Source organism: Acyrthosiphon pisum, chromosome X (genome assembly GCF_005508785.2).
Source record: "Acyrthosiphon pisum isolate AL4f chromosome X, pea_aphid_22Mar2018_4r6ur, whole genome shotgun sequence".
Lineage (NCBI taxonomy): Eukaryota > Metazoa > Arthropoda > Insecta > Hemiptera > Aphididae > Acyrthosiphon > Acyrthosiphon pisum.
The window spans coordinates 85,967,020-85,973,635 of record NC_042493.1 but is presented as its reverse complement, the minus strand read 5'-3'; the positions used below and the strand labels follow the sequence as shown (position 1 = coordinate 85,973,635).

General features: G+C 29.8%; 1 protein-coding gene across 1 annotated transcript; it reads right to left on the bottom strand.

Moving 5' to 3' along the window:
* Positions 1–3,779: 3,779 nt before the first annotated feature.
* LOC100574578 (putative nuclease HARBI1) lies at positions 3,780–6,463 on the bottom strand. The gene is made up of 5 exons (XM_003240092.2): positions 6,382–6,463; positions 4,916–5,049; positions 4,475–4,794; positions 4,249–4,379; positions 3,780–4,031 (listed from the first exon to the last, which is right to left on the bottom strand). Exons 2-4 carry the CDS (start codon positions 4,976–4,978, stop codon positions 4,364–4,366), a joined length of 399 nt encoding a protein of 132 aa, XP_003240140.1. The 5' UTR covers positions 4,979–5,049; positions 6,382–6,463; the 3' UTR covers positions 3,780–4,031; positions 4,249–4,363.
* Positions 6,464–6,616: the final 153 nt, after the last annotated feature.

Here is a 6,616-nt window from a genome sequence, read left to right as displayed (position 1 = left end):
TATTTATTATTAATTTTAAGAACCAATTCAAATAATAATGAAAATATTATAGTAATTAAGTTTGTTTAATAGTTCTTCAGTGAAGACAATAAATGTTCAAAAGGTGGATCGGGACGAAGAATCGGACATTTCAAATCAATGTGTGATTACACTATTGACTCCGATAGAAAGATTTTAATAAATTTTTAAAGAAATGCCTGATTTTTAATTAAAATAAATATTCAAATGCAAATACAAACTGAGTTTTTAATTTTATCATAAAATGTATACAAATAATTAATGTGGATTTTTTCTAAATTATTGATATAGTCACCTAAGAACCATCATAGTCAATCTCAAAAAATTCAAATATGCTTTTTATATAATATTATCAATAAATTCATATTTTTGAGACCCGTGAGACCAAGTGATTAGTTTTGATGTTTGACTGGTAGTTTCGCTGTGAAAATTCCAAATGTCATCATAGCCTATCTAATATTGTTTGTTACAAGTGGTATCATAGTGGTATCATGGACTGTATAAAATTATTATCAGTGGTATCATGGCCAATCTAAAATTATTGAAACTGGTACTAATAATAATAGACAGCCGTCAGCAGCCAACAACTCGATGAAATTAGTATTACTAATATTATTATTATTATTGACAATAAGATAAAACGTTTTAGAGTTAATTAATGGCAAAAGGTATACCAACATTCAAAATTCCTAATAAAAAAACAGTTTTTTGTTCACCTTGAAAAGTTGGGAAAACTGAGATTGGCCATGATGCAATATGTGTATATATATTCTTATGTGACGATATGTGTTCCATATTCCAAAATTGGATGTACAAGAGCACAATACTTTCCAACGGAGTGAGTGTCATTGAACTCTTGAGCGTTTCCATACATAAATCATAGAATTTGTATTTAAATGTATTCAAAGGTATTTAAAATATGCTATAACACTCTGGCTGACTTGTACTGTACTAGCAAGTTCTATTTAGTAATAGTTTTAGTATTGTACAGGTTATATTTTTATGTATAAATTATGCATATATTAAAATTCTTATTTGATATCTTCGAGTAATTAGATTTTTCACAACATTTAAAGAGTATCCTGTGGTCTTACAAACATTGGTTATTAGAACAAATCGCACTTCAAAATGTTCTGGGAATCGATAGAACTTGTTGTTTGACTTTTCTGAAATTAATTTAAGTTCTTCTGTACGTACCGCTGAATTTCTGTAAAATGTAGCAATAGCTTTTAAATTTGATTTCCAGTGTTTCACTTCTACTACTGATGCCTGTAAATCTCCAAACGCTAAATCGGACCTATGCGCAACGCACCAAATACAAAGTATTTCTTTTTTCAAATGTTCTCGAAGTCTTACCCAGAGACCACTATTCTTACCAGTGTTAGCGCTCTCGCCATCAGTAGTTAAGCCAGTCATGTTTTGTTTTGCAATATCTTCTAAGTTTAGGTTTTTTAAAGTGATTATAATCGAATCAAGTAAACCTTCTGCTCCACGCTTCGAAGAATGACTTTCTCCGAGGAATACATTTTTCATAGCTTTACTGTTATCAAGATAACGAGCTGTTATGAACTTGTTATCAATCGAATAATTGTCAACAGAGCCATCAACTTGTATTGAAAAACATTCGGCATGTTTTAACTCTTTTGTAACAGATTCCATAATGATTTCAGCAACTGTATCTAACATTTCACGATATATAAGTGGATTTTTGTAGTGAAGTGCAGAAGCGGATGGTTCAAAACAAACAAATGTAGAATCTAAACCATACTCTTTGTAACTAGCAATTTGAGCATCAGCGTGCATTTTCGAAAGTGATCTAGATGGCCATGAATTAGCAGATAATGTCAATACTTTACTATCATTGTGGACGTCAATGGCTATTTCGATTAAATTTTTAACAATTTCTGACTCATGGTTTTTAAGAACTTTAATCCAAGGATGTTTATCAGACTTTGTTAACTAGAGGCGCTGAGTCTCGTCAGCTTTACAAGCCGCACCATGAGAGTCACTATGTAAATGGTCAACAACCCTCATCAATTCTCTTTTACCATCACATCGTATACCATCAGCCATCGGCACTTGTCCATTACGAGAAAATTTTTTAGCTTCTGTAATTTGATCAAAACAAATCATGCATTTTAATCCTGATCGTTTTCCCAATTTTATTTTTCTGAGCATAGAAAACGTTTGCATTAACCATTGAACATCTAATTTTGACCATTCTGTATCTGTACTATTTATCTGAGATTCGTTTACTGTCGTATCTAGTGTATTAAACGAAGAATCAGCGCGTGTACCGAGTGTAACAGAATCGCTTTTATCACTTTTGTTTTGAAAAACAGTTGAACTACTAGATTCAATAGATGTAACAAGACTTTGAGATGTAGAAAAAGTTTCAGTAGATGTAATTAGACTTTGAGATGTAGAAATAGTTTCAGTAGATGTAATTAGACGTTGAGATGTAGAAATAGTTTCAGTAGATGTAATTAGACTTTGAGATGTAGAATTATTTAATTTTAATTGTTTTCTTTATGAGATTTTTGAAAATAATAATCTGTTATACGTTTAGCCATTCGGATTTGAATGTAATATTACTTGTGTGATATTATTCAACGTTGTTAATATATTTTAGGGCCACCCGAACCAAAGCATATATTGAGTCAATAGATTTGATATCGATATCTAGAGAAACAAAATAAAAACAATCGTACACTAACGTTTTACCAAAAAGTTATAAAAGACAATATAATTGATATGCTTATAAGCATAAGCTTACATTAACGACGTTATATAAATAAATAAATAAATAAAAATAAAATATATTTAGCAATGTTACATAAGTAGGTACATAACAGTATAATAGTATATACCCTTATTTTACACTGATGGTTTAAAAAAAGTCATCCGAATGTTTTACGTGTTACTGCAACTCTTGAATAAAAATATTATGTATCGATATTAATTCAAGGCTGGGCATTAACGAGTTAAAAAGTTAAATAAAATTAAAAGTTAAGTTACTTTTAACTAACTTAAATAATGAATTACATTTTTTCCATGTTATATTGTAACAATAATTAACAATAATAAGTAATAATAGTCCAAAATATTAAATATTATACTAATTAATAATAATTTCTAATTAATGCTGTTATATTATTCACAGAAATTCACAGAATGTTAATAATATTACATCAATACGTAAAACGATTGATTGTAAAACTACTATTATTGATAGTGTTTATAACCAATGGTAATACGTTATACGTATCATAATATAATAATATTATTATTATTATATAAGTAGATATGTATATTTAATAAAAGTATTATTGTATTTTGTAATATGTTATAATTATTGAAAATAGGTGCTGTATTTAAGTTCAAGTATAAAATATTAAGTTTTAAATTATTTTGTACTTACCAAGAGACGAAAGTCGTATTGTACGTTTAAACTGTCGAAAGGTTTAAAAAGAAATAATCATTTAGCTAATAGCTTGTAGGAACATGGACTAAAATAAAATCAAAAACAATCAATTTGTAGATATTTGCCGAGACAACTGACGACCAGATGAAACCTGTCGCATTATCGCGTGCCACTTGGAATAAATTACTTGTATTATTCCATGGACCTACTACCTGCGGGCTACGGTGAACGGTCACATGGGTTTTCCATTGCTCGATAATTATTTGTCGAACGAAATGATATAAATTATACGTCATAAATAAATAACAAAATTAAACATAATAAATGAAATAAAATGAATTAAAACTATGTAATAATTTCAAACATCGAAATTTTTATAAAAAACCGTTGTCGCCCAGTAATTAAATATATCATCTACTAGGCGACGAAAAGTTTTGTCTGGGCGACATTAATGTCATTAATGACCAGTATATTAGTTAAAATATCCACTGCTAAGCTGGGTGCGTATTCCAACAGCTAAAACAGGAAATCTCCTTTTCCATACTCCAAAGACCCTTTAAACAACATTCCTTGTACTAATATGTGCTCTCTGTATAAAAAAAAATTGCATGCATCATCCTATTTGTATGCTTAATTTATGCATATATTCAAATTCACGTTTTTGGAATTTTAAATACATTTAAAAACAACATTACTTGAGATTGTTTGTACGACTTAAAGATAATACAAACTTCTGTTTTTTAAATAGGAACCACTTTTTTAGTTATATGACTACTAAGAGATAGGGGTTTTAGTTGTTTATTTACTTGATAATTTTCTTCTGCTTGTGTACTCGTGTTTAAGAGTGGAGTCATTAAATAACTTCGATATGGATAACCACCATCCCCAATCAAAAAAACATTATTTCCATATTCATGATTTTCAAACTTTGCTCTGACTAAAGAATTGTAAAAAATCGTACTGTCATGAACAGATCCTGGCCATCTATAATATATACTATCTAGTCTATGCTATATAATATTTTATGCTTACCGAGAAACAATATTCATAATTTCCATATTACTATTGCATATAACCTGAACATTAAAAGAAAAATACCCTTTTCTGTTACGAAACCGTTCACCAATATCACTATTAGGAGACTGTATCCGTATATGAGTGCAGTCTATAGCACCAATAACACGTGGGAAATTTCTTATTTTATAAAACCCTGTTTGAACAATACTTCTTTCAAGTGCGGTACGAGGCATGTTTATAGACTGAGGGTAAAGACGAGCAATAGCAGTTGAAACTCTTTTAATAGTTCTAAATACAGTAGATTTATTAACTCTGATATGATCACCAATAACTGTCTGAAATTAAAATTGTATAACTAATATATTTTTATCTATTGCTTTAAAATGTAATTATTTAATTAGCGAAACTTAATGTCTATGCTTATTATATTGTGATAAAATATTATATAATTTTTACTTGAAATGTTCCAGTAGCATAATAATGAAGAGTACTTTTGTACTTCTGGAGACAGTGCAACATTTCTTTTTGTTTCGTGTTTAACACCTTGAACAATAAGATGCATCAAGATACCAAAACTTTCTTTTGAAAGCCTATTAATTAAAATATAATATTATTAGATATAGATGCAATTGCATATATATATAAAGCAGTGGCGTGCCGAACTGACAAGCAGACCTAAGGCAAACTATACAATTTGATCCCCCTCCCCACCACCAACAGTTTTTTCAATATTTTTTTTTATTATTCAAAATAATAAATATTATTAAGTTTTTTTAGGTACAAGTTGCTCATCTATACTAACACATCTATGACATCTTTGTCAGCTCACTATTTTTTAATCATTGACAATTTTTTGAGTGCTTGTGTGTTTATTAGTTATACTCTATTAATTTGATGTGTGTAATAAACAATCATGTGCATGTATAGTGTTAACCCATTGATGTAGGTATAAAAATGTACTATTACTTATGTTTTAATGAATTATTATTAAATCTGAATTATTTTCCAAAATTATATTATTGCTAGTATTTCTATACAACAACCTATTAAAAATAATATGTGCCAAATCTCTAGGCACAGTTAGTTATATGGGAGGGGAGAGGTGAGGGTTATAGTAATAATTACATTTATATAGATGCTGTCCATGTTGTAATGAGGGTTTAACCCTACCCACTACCCATGTGTATGGCCTTGTCTAGGCCTATGGCCCTGAATATAGTTTTATACTTATTTGGACCAATATATGTGTGAAACAAGTTCAAACAATTAACAAATGTTCATTAACGTCATGGATCTATTTTCTCTATTCAACGAGTTGTACTTTCATATGACATGTATTTTGTTTTTTTACGACGGTGTTTAGTAGGTAATCAAGTATCCTTAGAGGACGCCTAGGTATCTATGCAACGTACAAATACCAAATTTTGTGTTCAACAGTTCCAATTTTACGTAGATAGTAATCTTAATTAATAGAGTGAATTTACCTATTATTTAACTTAAAAGTAAGAACATTATCTGGGCTTATCATATCTATTCATTATATCGTGAGATTTTTTTTTTTATTATTTTAACATGAGACATGAGACATTTTAATATGTGCAATGAGAATTTTAAAATTGCTCATTCCTAGATAGTTCATCTTGACCATTGGCGACCGTTACGATTATATACTTTTATATACTTGTCCATGACAATTACTATCCTACAATGGAAATTGTAAAGTAATGTTGTGTTGGTAACTGTGACGTCAGCCGATAGACAAGATGAACAGCAGGACGGGTTATACCTATTAATAAATAATTATAATCAATAATCAATATACATATTTGATATTATGAAGTCGTGTACCTATTCGATTACGATACCACGGTACAGTAGGACCTACACGATACACCTATAGCTGATTTTATATGCTGTAATACCTATATATATGTTCGCGCCATTAGGCAGCGCGAAAAAATGTTGTGCCACGCCTGCGCACGTTGTCTCCCTGCCAGCTGTGATACTACCGGGTCGCTCTTATCACGCTGTGTAGCCGTATCAGTCATCGTTGTTATCCGTCGTGTGATTGTTAACCGTTTTTGTAAGTTAAAACGTTTTTTTCGTGAATTTATTATTGTCCCTCACTTCAAATTGAAACTTTTCGTCTTGTTCGTA